The sequence below is a fragment of the Leuresthes tenuis genome, unplaced genomic scaffold (genome assembly GCF_036924035.1).
Source record: "Leuresthes tenuis unplaced genomic scaffold, fLeuTen1.0.hap1 SCAF_6, whole genome shotgun sequence".
Classification (NCBI taxonomy): domain Eukaryota; kingdom Metazoa; phylum Chordata; class Actinopteri; order Atheriniformes; family Atherinopsidae; genus Leuresthes; species Leuresthes tenuis.
Genome location: NW_027325360.1, coordinates 12,597,918 through 12,610,747, shown reverse-complemented (window position 1 = coordinate 12,610,747; position 12,830 = coordinate 12,597,918). Strand labels below are relative to the sequence as shown.

Here is a 12,830-nt window from a genome sequence, read left to right as displayed (position 1 = left end):
ACCATTGAATAAAAAATGATGAGGAGAAAAAAAACAACCTAAATTACAATGTCACCGAGGGTACGTAAATGAATACATCAGCACTTCACTCACACTGGTTTCAAACTCAACTTTATCAGGCTGGGAAATGGCACAGCAGCTGGAAAGAACAAGTCCTTCTGGGAAACATTTTGTCAAGTCTATTTTCCACTTACCTCAACAGCATCCTTAAGGGAGCCAGCTAGAAGAAAAAAGGCTGCAGAATGCTGGAACCGCTGCTTTCCCAAAAGAGAGAACGCATTTTTCAGCGCAGCTTTCCTCCACCTGTCCTCGCTGAAGTTGTTGCGGAAAAAGTCCGTCATTTTTGCATTCTTCTGAGACCTAGAGAGGAAGAAATTCAAACGGAATCAAAGTCACTGGTCTTCAGTAACCTGACAGGACTAAGTTTGTACATGGGAAAAGTGTAAAATCATGTCAGTTCTGCCAACCTGTACAGTCCCCAAACCACTGCCTTCTTTTTCAGAGCAAGGTAAAATATAGCCGCATCCAGAGGATCATTGTTTCTCTGAAAAGAAGCCTTGGCAACCTGTGGAAAAGAGAGGAAAAATACATTCGAGCAACACGTAGATATTATCAGCCTTTACAATGTTATCTAAAAACCAAGTTGTAGCTGGATGGGTCATTTCAGGGAGTAGTTCACTCTGCTATCATGAGGCATTTTAGAGCAATCTCAGCAAAACTGTACTTTCAAACACCTAAAAAGATTATTTCTAAACCCTGAGCAACCAGTGCAAGCACACTGGACTTACACACAAAATGCCTTTATTTGTAGAACTTCAAAGGTAATCTTCAAAATCATTTTGCAGCAGTTTTGTCTCAAGATAAACTGGACGATCCTGGTGAAAACCCCGTCTGTGTTGCTTTGCTTAGCTTGGTCAGAACCCCAGTTCAAATTAATGTCACATCATTATATGAGGTAATTAAGGGAAGATCTTTGGTATTTAGTCTTTCTAAATTTCCATTAAACACTTACCAATATCAAATTAATTTAGTTACAACCAACTCGAATTGATTAATTGCCTAACCTTCTCGATACACCTGCGCAGCTTGTCAGTGCTGCGCAGCCACCAGCCCACACCCATGGAGCGCAGCTCAGGCCAGGTGGGCTCGCCCTTCTGCAGGGCAGGCAGCATGTTCAGCAGCTCCTCCTCAGCTTCTGAGTGGAAAGCCCAGGCGTAATGACAAGTCGACAGGCCTGCAGAGAGAAGAGAAAAAAACTAAAGTAAAAGAAAGTAAGTCTCTGTAATTCATAGCTGAACCATGACAGAGCAGATTAAACTAGATAAAACAAGGACATATAACATTAGCTTAATTGGGTAAACAGAGGTTTAAGAGGGGTTAAGTAGTGTGTATCCTCTGATAGTTATGCTGCTGGACTTTTTCTTGGAGGCATCAAAGTTTGCCCAAAGGTAACTTTACTGCCGTAGTTAAACATGACGAATAGACTGCGGCTTATTCAATTCACTTAATGAGACCTGCAGTCAAGTTCTCTCAATTGAGCCCATCAATAATTCCCTCTCTTTCTAGCTTTAGGGATCTTTAAAGTTATTGCCCTGATGACTCAATGAACACCACAGCTGAGTCTGAATGAGGACAGGGAAATGGAACTTTATGCAACAGGGTGGAAACTTACAATATCAATTCCAAGAGCTCAGTGTGTGAACGGAGTGGCTTTTGATTAATTAGTGGTTACAACTCAGCACAACAGAAAATACACTGTTAAAAAAACAAATTAAAAACCACTGCTGTACCTTGCCGTAGCAGCTGCGCTCTATGTGCTGGAGGCAGGGACGTTGAGAGGAAGGTATGGAGTCTTACAGCCAGCAAGAACTTCAGACCACACTCATCCAATGTCTCTCCCCCTGTTAAATGAATCAGACCCAGTTCTTACCACTTTCCCACATATTATCATACTTTGCTGTAGAAGCTTATGTGAAAAATGTCTATCAATTTAAAGAGTCCATATAAATGTCAGTTTTCTGTTGTAAACTACCTTGGTTCTTGCTCTGGTTATCCTTGAGGTCTGTGCTTGTGGTGGCAATCGTGTCGGCCAGCGCCATGAGAGACATCTGCTCCATCCGAGTCAATCCAGGCAAACTGGAGTGGAGGAGGTGGCTGGATAGAACCTGGGCATGTTCTGGACCAAAGTATGTAGGACTGTACTGGGACAAGTCTATAACCTTTAAAAGGGGAGAGAGACTAGAATTCAGTTAAAACAACAAAGAGAGGCAGTGACCGATGCGAAACAACGACTCAAACTCAAAACATATGCGGGATTTAGACAATATTTGGATGAAAATATTAAATTAGTATTTAATGTGTTTGCTAGAGTGATAAAAGGTCTGAAAGATCTATCTACACACAATACACACAGTATGTATAAGTGACCCAAATATACTCATCTGAGCTAAACACCAGATACTAAAAGAGATTTAAGTGTTGTCATACGCTTCCACTATTGTATCGAATGAAGGTGAAAGAAACTGACCTTATTCCCCATTTCCTCCTGATCGTTGGCCAGAGGATTCAGATCCACCATGTTTGGTGTATGAAAAAGCTCATCATAGGCATCAGTCTGACTGGAACCATGCCCACTATCTCCACTCACACTGGCCCCTTTATCTGTAGGGAGACACCTTGTGTAAATTCTCTCTGTCCTGTAAGTATTTCATAAAAAGCCTAAAGACAAATTTCTTTATGCAGGTGAGAAAACAAATTTAATTACTGAAGGACACCGTTTAGCCTACTAATGCCTACATTATTGTATACATGTGTCTGCTTTCCTTGTTTCACCCTGACTCCCAAACACTGGGATTACACTTATTGTTCTGATATATTTATGGGGAGGGGGCAGAGCCCATCCAAACTGCCATCGCGTAAGAGGCAGGGTAATAGATGAGATGAATAGTACTAATTAAGCACCAATGATCTTTTTAATACAGTTTTATCATCTGCCAACTATATCTCCACTTAAAAACACAGGTTGGATACTCACCAAGTTGTGGTGTATCCTCATCAGCTGCCAGGAGGGCGTACAAAGGCAGTGGAGGGACGGAGCTTATCTCTGTGTAGTCTGGGTTTGAGCTCTCTGCTTTGCTGAATATCTTCTGGTCCCTGGCTGTGCTGCCTCCAACACTGATGGTGCGAGAGCGCACACGTTTCTCTGGATTGGTGTTACTGTCTTTAAGTGTGACAATTTCCCCAGCAATGCATTTCACCAGGTGGGAGAGGATGGCTTTAGCACGATGAACCTTTGAGATGAACAAATTAGATTACACACAGGCTTCTTAAACCTAAGTCATTTCATACTGCTCGTTTTGTTAAAGAACCACAATAAATACCACTGAACTATATCAACTGATAAAGAAGCTTAAAAATGCTCAATTTCTTCAATTGCTTTCCAAGTATTTCAGTAAAAAAGTGAGGAATCTCTTGCTTCTCTTGACAACTACACAATCTATTCACTTCATACTCAGCGGGTCTTTTGCTAGGAGCCTTAAGAAATGCAATGGAGAGCTTGAGGTAGTTTTGATGAGAACTCTTGGGTGGTGTTATACACAGCCTTAGTAATAGTCTAAGCTCGTTAGAAACACTGCTACACAGCTCACAATATAAACCAATCCTTTTGCCTCTCGCTGGGCGTAAAGTGAGCACTGTGACAACTCTAATGACGTGACATTCACTCCCTGTGTAGATAAAGTCTAGTGTCTGGCTGTAAAGTGCCCTTGGGGAGTTTGAGAAGTCCATATTCTAACAACAGAAAATAACCCAGATAACATTGTTGTTAAAATAGCATTGCAGATGTAGTTTGTGATGGAGTAATATCTCTTATTTACCTTCCCAAGGTCCATGAGCTCCAGTAACTGTACAGGATGATACTGGGGTAGAGTGGGAAAGAGTTGGTGAGCTGCTTCAAAGAGCCCAGAATCTTCCATCTCTACAGGCAGGTCATAAACTGTCTTTTTTCCACTGAGTTTCTGAGCCAGGCTCATCATTGATCTTGTCAGGGCCCTTTTGGGGAGGGCCAGTAAAGATGTAGGCGCCCCAGAACTGAGACCCTCCTCCTGGCACTGTCTGACGGCTGAGGTTATGGAAGACATGCTACTGCTGATATCCGTGTCTTGGACAACTGTGACATTAGGTCTGGGAGGCACCGGGGGCTGCCACTGGGAGTAGACATGCATCTCGCAGTCCATTCCTACAACCAAGATTCCATCTCGGACCCAGGAGAGAGAGACTGGGATAGGTAATGAGCCTTCCACGGATGAGACCAGATTGACTGATCGAAGCAGAACCAGACGAGACAAACTTTGGTCTCTACTGGCATCAGAGGACAGAACCAAATCAGGAGGCTTCCCAGATAGACGGCCATACATGTAAATCTTTGTCCCAATACCAACAGTTAAAATGTGTGATCCATCCTCTTGGGAAACCCAGTCCAAGTGAACCACGCTCTTACACGGAGACCCAAGACAGTTCTTGTTAAGTACAGGGAAGTCCACATTACTTGGAATATTGGCACTTCCAGCTCTGGCAGCAGAGTTAGCAGTGGGATCTGTGTTGTCCAAGACTATAGTTTGCTCCAGAATCCACTGTGTACCACCTGTAGACTCACACTGGAAGATGTCGATGTGAACCGGCGCTTCTCTTGTGTATGCTGGGTTAGGACTTTGACTTGGACTGGGATGCACAGTCAGGGTGGGGGTCAGGTGGGTGTTGTTGTATACATATGGGGAGGATGCAAAGGTAGGAGGAGAAGTTGGCAGTCCAAGAGAGTTCGGATGAGGTGTTGAGTTCGTAGGTGAGCTTGGTGTCTGCCTGTAGGCAACAGCAATCCGTCCCGTGTGACAGCAGCTCACCTTGATGGGGCGACCAGGCACACTTACAGCACTGCTATTAGGGAGTCTCTCTTCAACCAGAAGAGGCCACTCCTCCCACTGGTAAACCAAGTTATCCGTACTGGAAGGTTCCGTTGTCACCACATTACACCTCCAGAAGCGCGCCTTTCCATCCGAACAGGAAGTAGCAAGGAGGTAAGGCACTCGGCCAGCTGGTAGAGAACATGACGCACTCAAGTGACCTGAAAAGAGATGCGACAATACGCATTAGGCAAGGAAGTTTTCCTTAAACTTGTATCCTCGTTAAAGTAATGTAGATAAACTTTCTTTGAAATTATCGACAGTTTTTGGACAGTTTTAAGAGTTTTATGTAATAGATACGCGGGAGACTATCTAAACTATCTATCAGTGAATGAACGTGCCAGAGTAAGGTCTTAATGAGCAAGGTAGAGCTTTTCAGTAAAAAGTTTCAGGGGCATTCTTAACAGGCCACACTTGGCTACATCAATTCACAGTAAGCACAAATGTAGGACTACAAATGCAGTAACATTAACAGACAGCATGGCACAAGTTCATCTCACTGATGAAATAAAATACTGTATTTTTCTTGAGTCGGAAACTGTGTGATTATAGAGAATAAAGACCTGCATTCATAGTGCAAAGTCATAATAAGCAGCACTGTATGAATGTTTGTGTGAATGACCAGCACATGGCCGAGTGCTTTGTAAAACCAAGATCAAGTTCAGATCTTTTATCAAAACCCAGAGAAGAAACAAACCAATCACGAGGCATTTTAGAACCAAGGGATTGGTTCTACACATGATTTAGTGTCACAAGAAAGAAAAAAACATTGCATCAATACTGAGGCTCTTTCTTGGGTAAGTCTGAATAAAGCTTTCAGGAACATTAATGCAAAAGGGACCATGTCTGAACAATTGAATGAAGCTGCCATAACAGATTTGAGGAGGCACTTTAAGTTAAGCATCTTTAATCTTGCACCAACTGAAACACCAACTGTTTAGACATTAGGTCAAAGTACCACACACAGTGGTACCTTAGTGTATGTGGATGTCAATAAATGTCTCATTAACAAGTAGAGAAAGTGTTTTGTACACGATTGTGTGTCCTCGTTATCCCTAACCTGCTGAGGGAGTAACACTTATAGCTTCCACTCCTGCCGGAAGAGCCATCTCTTGGCTGCAAAGCCTTTGTGTTGTGAGGCTGAGGCGACAGGCGCTCCGCAGATTTGAAGTGCAGTTTTTACTCCGCTGAATAACTGGGGAACTGAGTGTGTCAAAGATAAACTGAGAGCTGTTCATGGAAGAGGCTGTGGTGGTTTCCTTCTGTGTTGTAGTCTCATCTGGGGGCATAAAGACAAAAGCAAATGTTCATTTGAAGGGCTTGGACAAAGCTTTGGTCCAAGCTTTACCACATCAACAATTTTCCTATGCTACTTTATGACAGACAACATATTTGATACTTTTTTTAATAGCTGTACCACCATCTGCCAACATATAAAGCAGATTTAATGATATTTGGGGCCTGCAATCGTTATCGATGCTGTTAATGAGTGAAAAAAAGCAGAATAGTAGAGATTTAAACTATCATGTTAAGAACATAACATCTCACTAAGAGTAAAAAAAAAAAAGTTACAAAATGGAAGTGACTTCTAGATTTCAAAAGGGATTTAAAAATTAGGTCAATACAGTTCAACAAATTTCAGTATTTAACAGAAGAGTTACTGCTCTTAAATCTCGCAAACTACAGTTTCTTACTAAACTTTCTTTTATGCTGCAATTTATTAATCTAGCTAAAGATTAAACATTATTATAGAATCCTTTTTTTATTTTGAGGACTTTACAGCAACAAAGGACTTCTTGTCCAAAGTACCCACCCATGGTAACAGGTCGAGCAGCAAGATGGAGGTGCCACATGTGGAGTAGCGAGCGACCCGTTGGGGTTAATTCTACCACCACCAGAAAGAAACGTGCTGAGAAGGATGGCTCACTAGAGGCTGTGGGGAAAACGCACGCAAAAACAGAATATCAACAGAGTGTGGGAGTTTAAGTTTATTCAAACCAAAACTTTTAAGTCAAAAAGTGTGTCCATACCATTGATAGAAGAATCGGAGGTTTTCTGTGCGTCCTCTGTTCTCACGTTGCCAAGGATGAGATCCTCCTCAAAGACATGCAGGAGCTGGGTCTCCTTTCCCTGCTGGAGAGAACGGCCTAGTGTGTTAAACTAAAACAGGTGCAGACACCACACATCTTAACATTTTATCTACAGTGGTGAGAATAAGCAGACACAAGCTGTGCTCATTTCACATACACAAGTATATATGCAACACACCAACTGCTCAAGGGATGAAAGAATGCTTGCTCGGCATCAGATTTCGTTTATTCGTGGTTAAGCTTTCACTCATGACTACCGCAGAATGTTTCATGCTATGAATTGTCAATAAGTCAGCAAAGGCTTTTAAAATGTGACTGCAATACTTTTACTTTAAGTTTAAAATCTACGAGAAATCGTCAGAATCTTTCTGCTATTAGAGGAATTGTTAGGTGAGAGACTTTGGTACATCATTACAGTTCCGTTTTCTTGGGGTTCATGCATACTTACAAAGTCAGTGATGGCATCCAGCTCTATGATACATCCTGGTTTTGCAGTGGACTGCTGACTGATAATGTTGAACACTTCCCCAACGTATTTCTGAAGTGAAGAAAACCAACAAAGACAAGTGTCATCTGAACACATTTACAAATTAGTGTAAGTTAGACCAGTATGCTAAAAGGCAGGTAACATGTAATGTAAGGTACGTGGCAGCTGTGGATCGGGTAACAAAACATTTTGTCCATTAATAAGAAGGCTGGCGGATCGATCCTCAGCATTTCCATGTGTCAGTATGTTCATGAGCATAACCGTGAAACCACAGTTGCTCTAGGTGGTAGGTGAACACCTTGCATGGCAGCTCAATAGCCATTGGTGTGAAGATCTTTGAGTATGGATTTACAGATTGATTTTTGTCTCTCTGTTGACCAGAGCTGGACTCCATAAGGGTCACTCATTATGATCAAGTCGATCCGTACTGTACTGCACTTTGCAATTAAAAAAACAAAACACTGTAGCTGACACTGGTGTGGTGCAATGTTAACTTTACTCACTGATATCTCAGGATTAGAGAGCTCACTCAGGAGCTTCTTGGCCTCTATCACAGCCTGATAGAGTCTGAGGGATTGGCCATCACTTGCCACAAAGCAGGCGCTGGGGGAATTACAGTACACACCTAAAGATAGAAAGAAGAAAATACGCTATACAAAATATTGAGATACAATATAATTAAGTAACACTTCAGTAAAATGTATGCAATCATCAAAGAATGCTGATAGAAAGTTACATATACCACTTGCACATATTTATACTAATTTTACCCTAAATAATAAAATTTTGGTGAAATTAGATACTTTTACTATAATTGGTGTGAATCAAAGTGAATCAATAACTGTTCTAAAAGTGATCCATCTGGATTTCATTTCCAAAGGTTAGCCTGTTTTGGTCATGGTAAATTAATCAAATAACATTTACTGTATTCTCTTGTTAGTGAATCCAAGTAAATTTGGGAAACAAAAGAGAAACGAAAAACAAGCTGTGCTTACTAAAGATGGCCCAGTGTGTAAACAAAGAGAAAACAAAGATAAAAGACTCAGCAATCTCCCAAGAATAAAACTTTTCCTCACCAAGACAGCTGCTGGGAATGAGCATGGGCAGCCAGGCCACATTAGCAAACGCTGATGCATGAAGAGAATTTATTCTGGCGAGCTCTGAGACCCCGCCCGACAGAGACAGTGGGCCAACTGGATCCACTCGCCATAAAATCAGCTCACTGTATATTGCATTGGGATCCTGAGAAACACCTCCCAAAGACACCCGGCTGGGCCGTGATCCACAAGGCAGAGATGTGGAATAAGAGACACCAGTGGAAAAGGCCTCCGGAGGAGCCAGGATGCTGTCTGCCTCTGGTGTCCTCAAGGCATTGTGGTGTGAGGTGGTGAGGAGGAGAGGGAGTACTGAGTGACAGGCCAAGTCGTTCAGGTGGAAACGATGGCCACAGTAGCGTGATTTGTGAGAAACACTGAGCACAGTGGAGAAAGCAGAGTCCTCTGCAAAACTGACTCCCCACTGATTTAGAGAGCCATCATCGTGTTTTGAGATCATAAGTACATTGGGGGTAAAAATGCTGAGTCGAAGACTACTGCCAGGGGCAGCTTTTCCTTGACCTCCGTAGCTTATTAGAGCAGATTTGGTTTGGGACAACGAGCTTCCAGGCAGCCGCTGCCTGCCATGTTGGATAGCTAAATCCACGTTCTTGTTGCAGGCATACATGACCACACTGTGGCTCAGGGAGATTGCATCACCGGTAGGGAACGCTACTGGGATACGGGACACAAATGACACCTGAGAGAGAAAAGGACACGTCATAGGAATTAATTCAAAAGTAACAAAGACTCAAATCAGATGAAGTCATAAGAACAACTCAAGTCATGCAACATTAAGTTGCCGTATAAATATCGCAACAACACAAATAACACAGAAGATCATGAACTTTCACAGGATGGTTAATTGAAAATAAAAAGGCCAAAATTCTTCAAATTTTCAATCAAAACGTGCATGCAAAACTGAAGTAAAACTGGGACAGAAGGACAGTAATTGTAACTCAAGTGATGCAGTATCCTTCACTTGTTACTTCATATATGAAGAAATGTTTGTCGATACTTCTGCTATTTGCAATGCCACAATTCTGTGGAGCCTAACAAATCTAAGCAGCCTGGGACTATCAATGTGAATGACATTGAAACCGGAGACCCTTTAAGGTGCCTTGCTTAACTAAATGCGCGACACTGCCATGCAGATAGTTTACTCCTAATAAAAATAAATAAAATTGCTCTTGGATTGAATACGAAGACACAATTGAACAGAAGCATTTTCCATTCATTTTGAAAGAGCAGGAGTCTTAGAAGTTTTCACTGGTGCAATATATGAAGAAAATCATTCATGTTTGTACTGAAAAAAATATAAATCAATTCATCATTATTAATGATTTGTCACTTTTAACAAAACATTAAAATAAATCTGCTAATTAACAATGTTTCACAGTATACACAAACTGCACCAACAGTAACGTACCTGAGCTTGCCTGAACATGCCTGGGTGGTATTCATCTAACCAGTCCACATTCCACACCAACAATGAGCCGTCCATGGGATGTATACTGAACAGCATATCAGCCCCTTTATTCCAATCCTCTAAGAAAACGTCCACCTGGTGCTCCACAGCAGCAAGAGAAAGCTCCATGCCTTCAAACCTTTGGAGGTCACTTGGCCTGCTACTGTTATCGTCTTCATCAAAGTTATCTTCATCATCAGGCTCTGGAAAATAATTACAAACCATGGTAACCGAACAGCATGTCAAAATGTGAAGTCCAATTGCAGTTTAGCTTTGACAGTGTTGTTTCAGTTTCATATATACAGGATAAGCTAATGCATGACAATACCAACCACTTTCTGTACCTCCACTGGAGCATTCATTCTGTTGCTCTAAAGTGCCTCTAAACTGCTGCAGGAAGACTTCCATGGCCAAAGTGAAATTAAGCTCTTTGTTGTTGAGCCAGTGGACAATAAAAGGACCCCCAGGTTCTTCATCATCCACAGCACTCAAAGAGGAAATGGAGGGCAGCAGAGGAATGTCTGTGAAAATTTTCAAAAGTAATTAGATGAAAAACAAATTACAAAGCAAAGAACAGCTGCAGACATGCAGAATAAAAAAAAACATCTGTTCAAGCAAATCAACTTTCATGAATGTGAATATGATTTGTAGTTTTCTACAGTTTGACTTCATTCAAGCATACAAATACAATCCTACAGGACTCCTCGCCCTCGAGGCAGAAACAACCCACAAGATTTTGCCCAGATTCAGGTCAAATTAAGCTGCCCCAAAAAAAGCAGAAAGAAAACAAGATGCCCACAGCTACTCTGAGCAGCTCTGAGCGTAGAAGAAGGTTACTGGGATGTTAAATAAACAACCTCAGGCAGTCTAAAAAATTAACTGTTTTTTTTTTTTGCAGCAAGAAAACAGCATTGAAGCCCGCTGACCTCCAGACCTTTTCATTCAAACGGTCAGAATAAAATAATATACTGTATCCGTCCACTTGCAAAATCTTAGTTTCAAATTCCTCAGAAAATGTTAAACATTTGGCAATAAGTAAGACACTGATAAAAAGTGAGTCTAACCTGTGGCAGGGTTGATGCTGGCAGCAATATGGAAGTGACAGAGGGCGTTAGCGTGGGGCATCCCACTGCTGCTCCTCTTGTGGTTAGAGTGTCGATTCTGATGGTGAGGCAGGCAGCCAGTCAGGGAGGGCTGGGGAATATCCCGATAAAAGGAGGAATGCCAGGATTCTTGAAAATTGAACTGTGAAGAAAAAAATATATATATATATACAATATAAATCAAGTTGAATTATTCCAACCTGCAACTTGAACCATTTTATCAAAAGTTGTCGTGCCAAATGAATACATTCTGCTGTCTTGAGTATGTTTGTTTATTTCATATCCTACAAGTCTTGCACTGGTTTTGAAAGAATTAAAGACTTTTATAAAAGATATAAGGCAAGTAAGTAAGACACCTTAGTTCACCCTGTTACCCATTTCAGAGTGAAACAATGACAACTTTATCATTTTATCACCTGTCGGACTTTAAAGTGAAACACTTCATATAAATGAACAACTTTTCATATTTCTTTTTTTTTTTTGGCATACAGGACATTGAACGAACATGCGGAGCAAGAAAATGCTGAACATTACTCATCCCAAGCAGACTGCTGCAGGCTCTAGATACTCATTCCTCTGCACCTCTTTGCTTATATTCCCAGCAATGAAAGCACAAGTTTGTTCTGCTCTGTACGTATAACGTTCAAAGACTTACAGCGCGAGACTTGAACATCTACAAAAAAATTCAATCCAAGTTTCAGAATCGTAATAAATAATTCCACAAATATTCTTCCAGACTGTCCTCTGGCCACAAAAGAGAAATTTTATAAAATAACTATTTTTCCTTTAATGTCATGTGGCCTGAGCTCTGTGAGCTTATGTGACCCATAACCCTATGAAGTGTCCAAACTGTCTTTGGTTATGGTGGTAGTGTTTTAAAGGCCTACAGTGGTTTGACAATCACCTACAACCTATAGATCTAGAAAGAAAAAAATGTATTTGACTGTATTCACTTTAAGTGTACCTACATTAGTTGGCGACCTTTCATTTTAGGCAAAAAACATTTTAGAGTTGCTTACATCTTGCAGTGTCGTTCCTTGTGTCTTCCCATTGCAGTTTTTTTTCCAAGAGGAGGCAGCGTGTCTGGCTGTTTCACCGTTTTGGCCAAAAGTGTGGTTGTTATGGTGACCAGAGAGGAGACTGTCACCAGGCAACAGGGTTTCTGCCCAGAGCCGGCAGACGCTGTCCTTACAGCAGGTGAGCAGAACATTGCAGACTGCACCTCTATTAGGAGAAAGGAGGAGAGGAAGGAACGGAACAGCCGTGAGATGACACTGATGTCTGCTGGAGAGTACAGAACTTTTTAGTAACCATGATAATCATTAATGCTCGTACTAAAATCAACGGCAGGTAGGGGGGCGAACAGGGCTAGGGAATGGAGCAAAGTTTTGTTTAGGCAGATGTGGATGCAACTTTGGTTTTGATAAGGGAAAAACATAAAAATGGCAAAGAGGCAAGCAATGCAGGCATCAGTCATTATTGAACTATGCTCTATAAGATGCCAAAAAGAATATGGGTGCAACATCCTATCACCAACTCTTGTACACAGAATATCGTCTTATTTGGAGGTCAAAAGTCAGAAGATTACTGTGCGAGTGTTGTAGTACTATTGCACCTGATTATTATATGA

The 12,830-nt window shown here is 41.5% G+C and overlaps 1 protein-coding gene across 3 annotated transcripts in view; it reads right to left on the bottom strand.

Annotated features, from left to right (window-relative positions):
• LOC140309695 (dmX-like protein 1) overlaps positions 1 to 12,830 on the bottom strand; it is a 49,913-nt gene that overhangs the window by 29,138 nt on the left and 7,945 nt on the right. For all 3 annotated transcript variants that reach the window (XM_072387654.1, XM_072387656.1, XM_072387655.1), the window contains exons 9-26: positions 12,220 to 12,424; positions 11,162 to 11,342; positions 10,442 to 10,618; positions 10,059 to 10,300; positions 8,612 to 9,329; positions 8,039 to 8,160; positions 7,497 to 7,586; positions 6,989 to 7,091; positions 6,772 to 6,891; positions 6,019 to 6,237; positions 3,876 to 5,119; positions 3,035 to 3,290; positions 2,528 to 2,661; positions 2,033 to 2,219; positions 1,791 to 1,901; positions 1,065 to 1,234; positions 468 to 565; positions 195 to 360 (exon numbers count right to left, since the gene is read on the bottom strand). In XM_072387654.1, the coding sequence (XP_072243755.1) occupies positions 195 to 360; positions 468 to 565; positions 1,065 to 1,234; positions 1,791 to 1,901; positions 2,033 to 2,219; positions 2,528 to 2,661; positions 3,035 to 3,290; positions 3,876 to 5,119; positions 6,019 to 6,237; positions 6,772 to 6,891; positions 6,989 to 7,091; positions 7,497 to 7,586; positions 8,039 to 8,160; positions 8,612 to 9,329; positions 10,059 to 10,300; positions 10,442 to 10,618; positions 11,162 to 11,342; positions 12,220 to 12,424 (4,543 nt within the window). The remainder of the gene's footprint in view (positions 1 to 194; positions 361 to 467; positions 566 to 1,064; positions 1,235 to 1,790; positions 1,902 to 2,032; positions 2,220 to 2,527; positions 2,662 to 3,034; positions 3,291 to 3,875; positions 5,120 to 6,018; positions 6,238 to 6,771; positions 6,892 to 6,988; positions 7,092 to 7,496; positions 7,587 to 8,038; positions 8,161 to 8,611; positions 9,330 to 10,058; positions 10,301 to 10,441; positions 10,619 to 11,161; positions 11,343 to 12,219; positions 12,425 to 12,830) is intronic.